Source organism: Alligator mississippiensis, chromosome 5 (genome assembly GCF_030867095.1).
Source record: "Alligator mississippiensis isolate rAllMis1 chromosome 5, rAllMis1, whole genome shotgun sequence".
Lineage (NCBI taxonomy): Eukaryota > Metazoa > Chordata > Crocodylia > Alligatoridae > Alligator > Alligator mississippiensis.
The window spans coordinates 200,632,890-200,646,923 of record NC_081828.1 but is presented as its reverse complement, the minus strand read 5'-3'; the positions used below and the strand labels follow the sequence as shown (position 1 = coordinate 200,646,923).

The following is a 14,034-nucleotide window of genomic DNA, read 5'->3' as shown; positions in this document are numbered from 1 at the left end:
AGTATTTGGATATGTTCCTGTTAATAATTTTTTTCAAAGAAAAAAGCAGAATTGATTAAAAGGGTTAAAAAATATTCACATTTACCTTTTTACTGGAAAATTTGGTTTTAATTACAGAGCTAATTTTCTCAAAGAGGGTTTGTGCTCCCCCAAAATTTTTATTTTAAATTGGAAAAATTGAAATTCCGTTTTAAATTGAAAGCTCTTCCCCATACAGAACATGTCAAAGCATTTTCCAGCTGGTAAAGATTTAATTCATATCCTTTGTGTGGACTCACAGGGGAAAAAACCTAACAAGTTTTAAGATATAACTGGATAAATGTATGAATGGGATTATATATGCTGTGGTTGTCTACAATGGCAGGGACTAGGTTTAATGACTCACGAGCTCCCTGCCAGCAATGTGTTCCAACATATAGTTTGTACTACTCAGCTGAGTTAAAGCATTAGACTGAATGTAAAAAATGGTTACCCAATTAGTTATCAATCTCTAGTCAGCTGGATTTGACCCAAGGTAAAATGAACCAAGCCTGACTGGAGTGAAAAAGCTGGGAAAATCCAGTTTTGAGGGGTTGGGTAGAATACTTATATGTACTGCTTAATCAAATGTAAAATATGTTTGGACAAAAGAAAACTACAGACCCTTAAAGCAATACATTTATCATCATGCTGTTTTAGAAACCCTAGTTATACTATTTGTTAATTCATTCACTCCTTTTTCAGGTGGTTGGCAAAAAACAAAGATAATTAGATCTGAGATACACTACCACTCTTTCACAGGGCGACAAGTGTATTTGTAATATGTTTTCCTGCAATGCCCTCTGTCTAATTTGCATATTGTAAAACAGAATAATGTAGCTCATACCTGTCATGTCTCAGTGCCCTCATATCTACATACACAGTAGTTGGATCTGGTCCAGATGTCCCCTGTAAACAACAATATTACCCAGTTAGAACCTGATAACTAGACAAAAAGTTAATTTGCAGTTCAGGAATAGCAAATGTGTGTGACTGCTAATTAAGCTAATAAAATGATCACACATATTTTAACTTACTGGGGGAAAAAAAAAACCCTTGGCCTTGCAATATAAAAGGTGAACACTTACAAACATGTAGCAGTTGTTACCTTATGGATTCTAAGAACTTCAAAAGGCTGCCCAACAGCCAAATATCAAGACAAGCATTACTGGATTTCAAACAACTGAATATTTAGCAGATTGATACATACAAATATGTTAAATGTTTTGCCATATAAAAGAATGCTGAAGTTGCTGAGGAGAGTTTAATCGCAGAAGCTTGTGGACAGGAATGTAAAGCATGATTTGCTGAGATTCATCAATGCATGCAACAGAGCACATAGTTGAAGCTAAAAGTTATTAAAGGTAGCGCACGTGACATGAACCAGTATGGATTGAAGATCTAAAAGCAATTATTCTGTTCCTTTTAATCCTCCCACTGCATACTTGTAATGTGTTAATGCCATTGTATTTACTCAGGTAAAAGCGGGCTCCTTTTTTTTGGTTTCATTTCAAAATGAAAGGAGCTGATGCAGTCTTGTTAATTGGTCTTTCTGCCCAGTGCTGCACTGCAATTTTGTGCCCTACAATGGTTTTCCCTTATCCAAGTGCTTAAACTCATCACAATATACAACCTAGATTTCTAGGACTAGGATCTCATGCTTTTTTCCCCACTATACCCTACACCCTGCTGCCAAGAAGAAAGCTAAAAAACAGCACAACTTGGTTTTGGAATACTAGAACTTTGGAAAGTCTGTTCTCAGCAGCTTCATGTATTGAAAACCACAGAGCACTTGCAAGAACTCCTACATCCGCTAATTGCAAAGATTTTCTACTTGGTGTATGTCATGTTCCAAGTGACAATGTTTTCTAGCTTATTTTAAATAAATAATGCAATGAAATTCCTAATAAGGAAAATATTTAGAGCTAGAAGAAATAGAAGCAATTTGCTACCCTATTTTCCTACTACTATGTTTGCTGGTAATTCCATAATTTATTCAGCACTGAACACTGCTATCAAGTTCCACAGATGGACAAGTTCCATGCCAAAAAGGGGGAAAGATTTGTTACTAGCTATTAATATTTACTCTACAAACACTGATCAGTAACCCACCACCGAGACAGAAAGAGTAACACAGCTGCACATGCATGTTAGCCTATTTAGCTTCTAGTACACAAGATAGAACATCCTATCTAGCCATTAATGACGTGATTATCAGTCTACTAATAAACTCAGCAGTGTAACAGACTAGTGCTGAGCGGAGAACTTAATTGAAGTATAGATTAATTTGAAAAAAAAAAAAAACTTCTTTTGCCCTAAGAATTAAAAAAAAAAAAAAAAGACCTGAGTTGGTTTATAAAAGAATGGAAAAGAGTTGAATTTGAAAATTAAAAGACAATCATCTGGTATTTGTTATCCTCAGTGTGAAATAAACAGTCAATTCAGGCTGCTTATAGTCAATAAAGTTGATATCTAGATAAAGCTACACTGGACTCATTAGTTTATCATCTCACACAAAGGATCTGAAAATCTCCAAACTCAATGTCTAGTCTGTCCCACTGTTGGAAGCTGATAGGTGGGTATTTAGGGAACGTGAAAATCCCCTACCTGCTCGGCCAGCTTCCCCAGCCTGTGAGGCTATAGCAGCAGGAATAGCAGGGATGAGGGAGAGAAGGAAAGAAGGTAACACAAGACAAAAATAATAATAAACAATGGGGATGGAGGGTGGGAGGAAAAAAAAGAGAGGAAAATGCAAAAAGCAGGGAGTAAAATAAAAAGAAAAACAATGTCAAATACAGGAACCTTACAAATTAACCATTATACCATTAAAGGTTAAAAAAAGTAAAAAATGAGGTGTCAACATTTTAGTAGAGCAACAGAAGAGACAGATATAGATGACTAACCTTAGACAAACAGACTTAAGTGGTTTTAGGACACTATAGACAATGTTGTTAGTGGAAAATGTATGTTTAGCACACTATCTTTCATGTGAAGATGTAATTAAATATTATGGCCTAACAGTTTAAGGCACATAAAGTGAAATGGGGGTTCAAATTTGCCATTATTCTAACAATTAAAGGTCATTAGAGATTTCCGTTCTTCTAAAAGCAGTAAGTACAGGTCTGTTGGCAAAATTAGTTGACAATGGAGAAAGAATGGATACTTACACATTTTTCATACAGATTAACCTGCTCGTAGGGTAGAATAAGATCAAGCCTTGCATATTCTAATTGCTAAATGAACACAAATCAGTACTACAGAGCTCTTTCATTCTTGGTCTACTAACCCTGACACACAATGCTTTAAATATCTGGAGCAGTTAAATAATTACTCATCAAAAGAAACTGGTTCCAGCAAAAGATGCAAAAATGCAGAGATGACCATTTTTCTACTCTGAAGCTTGTTGTATCAGACAGCCTTGTGGTATAGTAGGCATTCACTGTGCCCACCTAAACTCAGCAAGACAGCATGGGACCTGACCCAGCATCTGTGAAACAAGACCATTCTGGGAGCACTGGAGTATATACACCCTTTAATAAAAATATGAATATTAACAAAGTCAGGCTCTCAACTTCATAATCTTTAGGAAGTTGCCACAGCAGCAGCTAAAAATAGGAGTATTTTGAATGAGGGAAGATGAAGCCTTTTTAGAGTAGGGTGTATTTGCATATTACATTGCTGCTTAAAATTAAGCACATTATAAAATATGTAGATTCAGCACCATATTAAAACAGCAATTAAATATCAGAGTTACTTCAGTTCAGGAAGTTTATGTCCCAACATATATGCAAGTGTAAAAATATACCCCAGTCACAAAGCCAAGTTTTGAGATCGCCACAAACCACTCTCATAAGGCTTTTCAATAAGAGCTCAATACCCAGCATCTGGAATTTTTAGCACTCAGTTCATGTCCAGGAGTTACATGTATGTGTGTGTCCTACCAATTGGTCCCACTCAGAATTGCAAATGGGGCTAAGATCTGCCTGCAAATTAAGCCTGTAAAACTAAATTCTCTTTAGTAGAAACTTAAAGGCTTGAAGAACGCCGTACAGAAGGATAAAAGCACTCTCTTGCAGGGACAGATCTGTCCTGCACATTTATCACACTGCACTGCCAAACAAGTGTGTTTAGAAACCATGAACTGGGCCCCCCAAAAAATCATGAAGTGTTTAAAAATAATTACTGGGCTCTTTTTTATTTCCCTTTTACTAAAGTCTTTGTAGTTTACACTTCCATACTTTTCTGTGGTCCAGTGAAGCCTACAAATTTACTTCTTTAGTTAAGTACTTGAAAGACCTAAGTAATACAACTGCAGCAGCTTGAGCTTTAAGAAAAAAACATTTGATATCATGACCCACAACAAGGTTGTATAAACTAGCAACAATATATCAGGAGTTGAAGAAACTGATCCACAGGTGCACTACATATGTCAATACAAATCGAGCTCAACAAATTTGCCTCCATTTGTGGGAACACAAGCAAAACGCTGTTTGCTACAATCTACAATTCCATTTTTTCCTAAATTTAAAATCTAGATTTCTCCTGCAATTCAAGAGCTTCAAAACAAAATAATTGTTTGTTAAGTGGAAAGAACTCTGGCCTTGTCTCCTCCAAAGATTTACTAACAAAATGCTCTCATTTAGAAAAGTTAGCATACGGTGGGGATCACTGAGGAAGAGTGAACCATCAAAACACAGTTGTCCCCAGTTAAAACAACATAAATATGTTCTATTTGACTCTAAGTTTAATGTTATGAAAATGTACTCTTATTTTCTTTCTGAAGATTAAATGTGGCTGAAGACATTTCTTTTCCAGCAGATGTTAATAATAGCCACTTTACAGAAGATTTGATGTTAAGGATAATTAAACATGGAAGTTGTAATTTGAATTTTAATGCCACTTCTCCACCTTCCCTGAAAACTTAACGTTTACATGTTTTAATGAGAATTGTCTAGATAGCTAAGAGTCCTAGAAATGCGTCCTACCATTGTAGCAAAGGGCTCGAACCGACTTTTCTTTTTTAGAAAACACCAACATGTCAGTACACAAGAAGTGAAATATACTGTGTCCAATCCTTTTTTTTTTTTTTTTAATTTACTCACAAATTAAGTATATAACTTTTAGTTGCTGGATTTGTAAATGTATTTAGAAGCCCTACAGATGCAGACTGGGTCTCAGAAAAATGTTCAGAAGCAAGTTTTTAAAATATTGTTCAAAACGATTGAGTTTTTAATTCAAAAGAACCACACTCCTGTTTAAATGGAGTCAGAAGGATTATGAACATAAAAGGCTAATATTTTAGTTTTTCAATCTATATGGTGCAAAACTGAGGGTCCTAATCGCTAAGCCATGATCATTCTGTAACAAAGAGTTGTTACAAGGTCTGCCTTTCTAAAGGATTCACTGCAAGGAAATGTCCCTAAATTCTTTATTCCTTCTTTGGAGGGAAAAAATAGAAGAGGTCTTGAAGGAAAAGGGAAGCACTAGTCTCATAAGAGCCTTTCAGTGTGAATGCATCTTCAGTCTTAATGTGTACATGCAGGTCTGTGCATGCATGCACACACACACGCAAAGAAACCAGCAACACCCAGAGAATTACATGGGCTTCTTAGAACTATGCAAAAAACAGAATCACTCTAAGTCGCTGGAAACTGCCACCTCAAAATGCTGTCAGTTGGCCATTTTGGCCCTCTCTACAATAAAGGCATGGTTGGATCTAATGTGCAGTACATACAATCATGCCTGCTGCCATGCCATGTGTGCATGGCAGGAGGCATGATTGTGGGATTGAGCATTAGATCCAACTGCGCCTTATTGCTGGTGCAAGGGGAGCTGGATCCTGGGCTCCCCCTGCATCTGCAAGAAGCAGGATCCTACAGCTGGGAGCTCCATTTGCTGATGAACCTCCCAGCCATGGGGACCACACGTAGCCAGGACTGAGAGTCCCATCAGCTGTGAGGGTTCTTGATTCTGGCCATGCATGGGGCATACCCGGGTCTGACAGCTCCCTCAGGTCTGGGGCACTGCTGTGGTCTCCCAGTGCAGGACAGGGGTGGTATGTGGACTGTCCCACACCTGGGAGACCACACTGGCTGCAATCTCCCAGCTCTGTGCATTGTGCTCCCAGTTGCAGAACTGCCTACATATGCAAATTAAAGCTGGATACAAACCAACTATAAAGTTATTACACATTTCTGAGCAATAACTTTATAGCTAGTTAAGGCACCATAGTTAGTTTTCATGTGCAGCCAGTCCAAATTTATTGCTGATTTAACAAGGTAATCGTGCAATAGATATAAAATGGAGAGGGGGCCTTCTAGTAATATTTCCTCTACACTGCATATGCGAATGTGTTTTGGAAGGTATGGAGCATGCTTGGCCACTTAAACCTCTCTGGTAAACACCATCTGAAATAACAAATCTGGGAGATCTCTTAATGATGAAATCAAAGAGATTACATCCAAGGCATATAACAGCTAACATCCTTTGAAGACAATCAGGATGGGCCTCTCTCTGGAAAAGGTGCAGAGGGTAAACAGTAGGACTTCTTCATAAAGATCAATCCTAGACACAAGTGTTAGGAGGAACCTAGAGTAAGTCTGAAGCACAATACTGTTACAGATGGCAAGGTTTCAAGGACTTCATCTACGTACCAGTAACCCCCCCTCCCATCTTTCCTCTGGTAGTATAAAACTTGGGCTTTATAGCAACTGTTAGAATACAGAGAGGCCAAATGCTGCTAGCTCAAAACACTTAAAACGATTTTTATACGACCCAACATTAAAGCCTTTGCAAACAATGGCCATTGCCTGAACGCAATGGAGAGACGCTTACCTAAAGAACCCTGCAGAGAAAGGATTAAAACCTCTTCTGTGCTTCAGCTTTGCTTCCAGGAAACAGAATATCCTGCAGTTAAATGCACCCTGCATGTTATTAGCCACTTGTTAGAGGAACTGTCATAATCGATGGAAAGAATGCTCTCTCTAGGTCAGTATCCAGCCTTTGGCAAGGGCTAGTATAAGTTGCTTCAAAGGACGCAACCCTGCAGAAGCCAGATATTCTAAAGGATTGCTTTATGTTCTCTATCGACATGCTATTATTTTGCAGTTACTTATTAAACTAACAGCTCTACTGTCACTTCAAGGTACACTTAAAATCTTCCTTGCTTAAAAGCTTGAAAAGCCATTCCACCTGGCAGAGTAATTTTTATACCAGTGTTACCAATGTTTGATTACTTTGAATCAGTAGGTAAGTGTTTTTTCTCAGTCCAAGATCACAATTCTTTAAATAGCCTGTTGCTTTTGGTACAGTCTCTAGACTAAGGTGGCTGCTCTTAAGGTATTTGAGCATAATCAAGAAGTTCTGCTAACCTAGCTAAGCAGCTACATTTCTTTCTGGGATATTAATAGACTGGGCTTGCTCATGTTCTTATTGTGTCCATGGTCAATATCATTAGAAATATTCAGATGCACATGATCCCATCTTGTTTTTTAGGTCTGAATAACTGTTCCAGAGTCCTGTGTGTATGTACAAACACTCAGGAAGTGAGATTCAGGCAGAAAGCCAAAACTCAGAAAGCAGCAACTGACATTCAAGCAAGAAAGTGGCTTGGTGAGGCTTTCAGTGTTAAATAACTACCTCCTATTTCTCTACTCATTTGGGCTTCCATATAACATGGGTTCAGGAACTGTTTGAGATTATCCAGAAGGCCTAAATTTTAGAACTAGTCTAACATTGCTGAAACTCATCTACATCTTAGTGCAAGCATGGTGTTGCACAGATGTCTTGTATATCAAGTAGAGCAGTCACCTTCATCATGAAACACCGGGAGACCACTGCAAGCTTGAAAGGCATTAGTGGCAAGTGAAAGTCCCATTTTGCAAAAGGAAGCTTGTCTTTATTATCTACAGTGTCCTTCATGGCATGCTCTTGCATACAGAGTGCCCAGAGTTCAAGTAACGCTTTGAGAGAGAGAGTCTCAGAAATGGAGCTTCAGGGACTCACGGACCACTAACCTGATCTGCGTGAGAAATTTTAGTGGATGCTTAAAGCAGTCTGTGATAAAGGCAATGCCATCACATCCCTGAGCTATGGCTTTTCTTGTCTGCAGAGGAAAATCTGAAGCTACTTCAAAAGGGCAAGAGACACAGGAAGCATAACTAGCAGACTGTTGTTACTAAAAGCTAGTTCCTCAGATTTTCTTGGTGTCTGGGAAATCTCTGAGTATGGAGTTACCCTCTAAGGGATAGTAAGTGTTCAGGATCTACTGCACCAATGTTACCTATCTGTTTCTCCTGAAACCACCGTATGTTATTTTCCTGAAATAAAATGCAATATTCAGATGTATGCCTGTTGAGGGCCAAACTAAGCCCAGTAGAGTAACTAGAACTAAACATGTCCCTGATGAATAAGCAGTCGGGACTTTCCTGGAGGCAGGTTTCCAAATCCAATTGTTGCTGTTAGTTCTCTTTCTTTCTTTTTTTTTTTTTCCAAAGAGGAGAAGACTGATTAGTTATTTACTGAGGTTCTTTTATCAACCTTATAGCAACAAGACACTACACACAGTGAGTGGGAAGCTGGAAAAGTTTCCCTGTAGAGAAACTTTCAGTAGGTGGAACCCCAAAACTAAAGCCATTATTTAAGGGAAATGGGTGACTGCAGTACTAACAAGAGCATTTCTATAGAGACTTCTTTTTCTGAGTACAAGACCATTTGTTAACATAAATTGAGCAGAAGAGAGATACTAATTCCAAAGGATTCAGGTACGGCTTTGTTCAGTGCAGGAGGTTTTCTTCAACTTTTCTATTACTGGAGAACATTTATGGCAATAATTAGATTAAAGAAGTCTACCTCAGAGACAAGGAGTGACCTTTAACCTTACTCAGCATTGACTTGCCATATATTAATAATTCTCATTAAAGTTGCTGTGTAAATTAGTCCTGGGCTGAAGGAATGTTATGTTACATGAGAGGAAGGTTATACTTATAGGGGAAAGAGCGACTCTGAAAGGCTTAGGAGGCAGAGCAGATAAACTAAAAATATAGCTCCCAGTGCAACAGGCCTAATACAGTCCTTGGATGAGCAAAAGTAGGAAGTTCTTTTTATTTTTATGTATAGTGATATCAATACTGGGATAGTGCATCAAGGTCTGCGACCTAGATTCAGAAAAAAAGGTTGAAAAAGAAAAATGGTTCAAAAAAAGAGTAAGAATAATTAACTGCGAATTGGAAAATATATTTGATAGCAAGAGTTGTATGAAATTCCATTTATTCAGCAAACAAGGTGAAGAGGTGGCTTCATTACAATTTAAATACCTGAAGTGAACAAGACTTCTGATAGCAGAGGGCTCTTTAATTTAGCCAAAAGAGGCATTACCAAGTCCAGTGGCTGAATATGAAGCCAGACAAGGTCACATAAGCAATAAGGTAATTTAATTTTTTTTAAAATAATATTAACTAAACCATTCTCTGTTTATCAAGGAGCAAACTAATTCTCCATTGCTTGGAGAATGGAAATCAAAATGAGGTATCTTTGCAAACAGGCAGGCACTAGTACAATCAAGTTATTGGACTTGTTGCAAGAATCACTAAGTGAAAAAGTCTAAGGTCTGTGTTATAAAGAAAAGCAAACTAGAAAATCACAGTGTGCTATCCATTAGTCTATGAATCAATAAGCTGAATTTCTGGAGGTGAGAATGCAAGTTCCCTATGAGCACTTTCATCTGATTAACAGGTTAAAAAGGAACTATACAGATGTGAAGTCACAAAAAATAACTTTTCACTAGGTGTATACTAAAGAGCCTTATTTGTTTAATTAAATCAGTATCAAGGCTATTATACACAGAGAAGAAAACAATGTTATGATTCATTAAAGAAAGCACTTGGAAGCAGGGTTACACATTAGATGATTAAACATCAACTGTTTTGTTTTGGAATATGGGGGTACAACGTCTAACGCTCGAACGCTCTGATAAATTACAGTATATCTGGGGCAGAATAAATGCTATGAATGCGATGTGAAGGATGAATAGTGTTCATTGACGAAATACAGAAGTGAATTACTTGTATATGAAAGAAGAACGTTGTACCGCATGCTCAATAAGCTCATGGAACATAACTTAAGCAAGCAGCCAAGTGAAACATGATGAAACCTCCCAGTTGGATACTTCTCACTGACATCCATTTTCAGAGTACAACCAATCAGTCAGATTTAAGGTGTGGAAAGTCTTACCTGCAAACATATAGCCAGGTTAACTCTACAGCCAAATGATGTGCTAACAGCCCGTGGATGGAGACCCAGGTCTTTAAATAATTTTGAAAAAGACTGAGTGAGAGCTATTCGAGGTCGTTCCTCTGCAACTACTACACATGTCCGCACACGTGACAGGTCCAATCCCCTTGCCTAGGAAAAAGTTATAATGTAGTGAATGCTACAGTTAAACCATTTTAAAGCAATACAGCAAAACACATGTACAAGAATATAGGTAACCAAATTTTCCATTTTCAGTGTTTCCTAAAGGTTGGCTGGTCAAGTGGCAGAGTAATGACTGCTATAGAATAAATCTACTTGCCTAGAATTTCTTCTGTAGCACTTAGGAAGAGATGGATCAGTTAGTTTCAGAGTGAAAGAATATTGGTATCCAGTAACAGTTCAAATTTGCAACGAGCAACAGTAAACTGGGAGAGTTAAACACCCTTGAAAACCTCATTTAAAGACAAAAGGCATGAAGAGACTGCAAGTCTCCATGCCCCAAGACATGACAACAGGACTATCGGTCAAGTATTGGAGATTCTGAATGCATAAAGAAAATTTTGCAATTTACAGTGAGACACGTAAGACACAACAAATATTGATACTAGGAAATAAATACATTTTTGCATTTGCTACAGCTGCCTGATTAGAAAGAGAAGAAATTAGAGAGGAATTTTAAGAAATCAACGACAACATAAATCTCCGTGGCAACAGCTGGTGCTGCTTGTGCTTTGCTCTTTTGTGACAATTCCCAATTTGATTTTCTAGAGAATACATGAGGAGTGCAAGAATAGTTGGGAGGGAGCAGGGAGAGAGGGAGTCATACCACAGGGGAATAAATTGTATATCCAGATACCAGGTGTTGAGTTTGGTGGCAGAATGTGGCAAGGCCTCTTCTACTTCTTTAAACCTGCCTACCTGACCTTCAGCACTTAGGTCTGCAAACTCAGGTACCAGTCCCCTGGCCTGAGCATCTCTCTCCTCTCATGGCTTTCAACTTAGTCATAGATAGCACTAGTGATAGCTTCCCTACCCCCTTCCACCACCACCCATCCTCTGGTGTGCAAGATTTCAGCTTCCAGATGTTAGAAAAGATGCAGCAGCAGAGAAGAGCCAGCGAAAATGAAAACCCATGAAGAACAAAGGATAAGCGGGGGTGGGGGAGGGCAAAAAGAGAGAAAACCAACAGAGAGAGGGCATGGAAAGGAGAGAGAACAGAAACTTGTCAGAACACATTTGGGAGAGGACATGGTGGGAGGGCACTGATTTAGGGATAGGATACCACTAAAAAGGTGGGAACCACTGTCAGCCATGCAAGATTTACATCAACATCAGGCTCAATTACAGGTATAAAAAGGATAAGCCCTAGTGGAAGTAAAGTGTGGGTCTTTTTATTGTTAAATATTTTCTTTTTTCCATCTCTTATCTGTTGCACTACCTTCTTAACCCTGAATCCTGAAAAAATAATGCAGCTGTCAACAAATCAAGGCAGTGCCCGATGTCTGATAAATTAAACCCCATTTGTGGTAGAAGAGAAAAATTAATTAGATCTCTTCAAAGCAGATACAATCAAGAGTTGCAAAACTGGCTGTAGAATGTTTGGTAAAAACGATCGTACTAGCAATAGAAGCCGGCCCCAAACTGAAAGAACAGGGACCTTCTGAGATTTTTCACCAAAGTGAGCCAAAACCAAGCTAGTGTGTAATAAAATTAACAAATAATTCCATTATGTACAATTAGAGAATTAGGTAACTCTAAATTATGTACATTTCTGACTTTTCTCCCTTTCCCCTCCATCTCCCACCCCCTTTTACCAACTAAAACAAGTGAGAGAGAAAGGTAGTTAACCCTGTTAGTCTGAAGTCAAGCAGAAGCTGAGAGAGCTTAAGTAAAAAAGCTTGCTCTTTGGTGCTTAACAAACTTGTGATTTGAAAGAGGGCTAAAGAGCAACGACCAACAGAAATTAATAAAAAGCCTCTGGCAAGGAATTATGCCGGTTCTATTCATGACTGTGCTTATCCCGATTTTGCTCTCCTCAATGAATACATTTAATACAAGCCTCCAATGCTATACAAATCTTATACTATGTGGATAGAATAGAATCCCTCACCTTCAGCGATTCTGTTTGTGAACCAAGGCCCTTAGTGCAAAGCTCCATGACCGAATAAGAACAAAATGTGTCTCTGACTTTGTACTGACTCACAGCTAGAAGCCACAGAGCAGGATTGGTCTCCAATTCTGAAGGAGGAATCAAAATTGACTGGTGTCCTGAATAAACGCTGCAAAGACACAAGAATGGTCAACACATGCTAGACTTTTATTGTGTAGATGATTAAAAACAAAAAGATATACTCATTTTAGGTGTAAACTTTTAAGAAATTATTGAACACATCACATAATTATCTCATCAAGAAGGTATGGATGCAACAGCTTTACAACAAAGGCTAAATTCTATACTTCGCTACAATATAAAACAGGCAAAGTCAGGAGGAATGCAGAACTTATTCCTAACTTACTAGATGACACAACATACAGGTAGGTGGACACTAATGTTAGGAATGTATGATAGAGAACACAAATTCTTGGGTTAGTAGCATGAAAATATGCGACTGCTGCTACGATTATGGTGTGTGTTACTATTTAAAAATACCTACATTAGAAAAATGCACTATGTTCTACTCACTAAGAAACTAACCCCAAACCCTCTGAAGTAAACAGCTTAGTTACTGCTCCCAAGGGGGCAGGATCAGGCCCCAAATTAAAAGTGGCTTTTAAATTTCTCATGCTAAAGTTCTCCTAGCAATTAACTGCTCCTCGTAACCCAAGGTTAATAACAGAAATGCTATGCAGCCAGACAAAGAGGCATGGAGAGCATCCTAAAGTTTTGATGTGTCCTTTATCTTTTAGCATCCCGACACTGGGAACTGAGGCAGTTAGATTCAAATCCTAGGACAGTTCTCTGGATTTGAATGTATTAGCCACAAGTACTCGGGTCTCCCAGCTCCAGTAGTATGTCGTTTGGGTCATGGAGTCTCCTTAGAATGAGAACAATGAGGTTACCTGGACTTCTCTCATCAGAAATTCCTGGCAACGACCTGCCCCTGCCTTTTCAAGGAAGTGAAGCTGCTTTTCCTCCGGGGACCTGCAGTCCTAATGGAACGCACAGCTGGAATGTCTTTTGAAGATGGAAATCCTTGAAAGCTAAAGGATTCACAGGAGCACTTCTGGACTGAGGCTGAACTTGTCAAGATGGCAGAAGAAAGTGCGGAGGCCAGTTTGCCCTGCCCTTGACAGAGCTGATCCAGATGGTGAGGTTTCTCAAGACAAACTAGAGGCATCTCTCTAACCCTTAAACTCCTGCAGTCAGGAGTGGGGACAAATTTAGGAGACTTGATTTACTGTTCAGTATCTTATCTGCTTTTGCTTGCTAGGGAACTTAAATCTCTTCAAACATTTTGAGATATATTGCCAGAAGAACACTGAGACCACATCCCCGTGTAAGTCAGGGCTTTCAGCTGCCCTTGCATGCTCCTGGATTTCAGGTTGGTTCAGTATTCCCATGCCCTTCAACATGTCTAAGTTACAGCCTCCTCAGAGTGTCCCATTGGCCATGCTGGTGCCTTGAAATGTGCACACCTCTGGGCAGCAGCCACACCACCACAGTCCTCTTGCTCCTGCAACGTCATCTACATCAGAGCTGTCAGTCCTCAGGGAAGGCATACAACTGACTCCCTTTTTCCTTATGTAAGGAGACTTGTCCCCTCC

At 38.8% G+C, this 14,034-nt stretch overlaps 1 protein-coding gene across 10 annotated transcripts in view; it reads right to left on the bottom strand.

Moving 5' to 3' along the window:
* The window catches only part of DIP2C (disco interacting protein 2 homolog C), a 464,954-nt gene that overhangs the window by 46,650 nt on the left and 404,270 nt on the right, over positions 1–14,034 (bottom strand). For 7 of the 10 annotated variants that reach the window (XM_059729168.1, XM_019498679.2, XM_059729170.1 and 4 more), the window contains 4 exons: positions 12,380–12,548; positions 10,249–10,419; positions 2,626–2,655; positions 866–927 (listed from right to left, as the gene is read on the bottom strand). In XM_059729168.1, coding sequence (XP_059585151.1) covers positions 866–927; positions 2,626–2,655; positions 10,249–10,419; positions 12,380–12,548 — 432 coding nt within the window. The remainder of the gene's footprint in view (positions 1–865; positions 928–2,625; positions 2,656–10,248; positions 10,420–12,379; positions 12,549–14,034) is intronic. The other 3 variants (XM_059729169.1, XM_019498690.2, XM_019498685.2) reach the window with 1 other exon arrangement.